At 48.1% G+C, this 514-nt stretch overlaps 1 protein-coding gene across 1 annotated transcript in view; it reads right to left on the bottom strand.

The window, feature by feature from the left end:
• Positions 1-295: 295 nt before the first annotated feature.
• Positions 296-514, bottom strand: part of SLC5A11 (solute carrier family 5 (sodium/inositol cotransporter), member 11) — a 12,460-nt gene continuing 12,241 nt past the window's right edge. Inside the window, 1 exon segment of the mRNA XM_009082809.1 lies at positions 296-510. Within this exon segment, the coding sequence (XP_009081057.1) occupies positions 296-510 (215 nt within the window).

The raw sequence follows: 514 nt of genomic DNA, 5'->3' as shown, positions 1-514 counted from the left end.
CTTCCTGAATTCCAGGCGGTGCTCTAAGCCCAAAGAGCAAAATTAAATATTTAAAATAACAAACAAACCTTCCTCAGCTGGTGGGTGCCAGTTGGGGTCTGACAGTGCCAGTGCTCACCCTGGTCACAGCCAGGTCCCCATTAGAAACAAGGAAAGGATTAGGGAGGAGGGTCTGTCTTCTTAAATAAGGAAATAAAATTTAGAAAGCATTAAGAATAACACTAACCCTCTGCTAATTATTAATATTTACACCAATTAAAATTAGTGGATGTCATCTGTGCTTGTATCCCCATGGCTATGCAAAGTATGCCCAGAGGAAGACACCAGCACACACACATATCAGCAGGTTGATGTTGAGGACATGTTTCACCAGTGGTTTCTCCTCCAGGGAAGCCAAGGGCAGGGGCTCAGGTTTGGCTGGCGCTGTGCTCTCGGTGCTCTCCTGCCTGCTCTCCATCCCACAGAGCCACAGCAAGGTGCTCAGCAGCTTCGAGCTCCCTTTGGCCTCAGCTGC

The sequence above is a fragment of the Acanthisitta chloris genome, unplaced genomic scaffold (assembly GCF_000695815.1).
Source record: "Acanthisitta chloris isolate BGI_N310 unplaced genomic scaffold, ASM69581v1 scaffold1789, whole genome shotgun sequence".
Classification (NCBI taxonomy): domain Eukaryota; kingdom Metazoa; phylum Chordata; class Aves; order Passeriformes; family Acanthisittidae; genus Acanthisitta; species Acanthisitta chloris.
The sequence above is the reverse complement of the archived record's forward strand: the minus strand, read 5'-3'. Positions and strand labels throughout refer to the sequence as shown.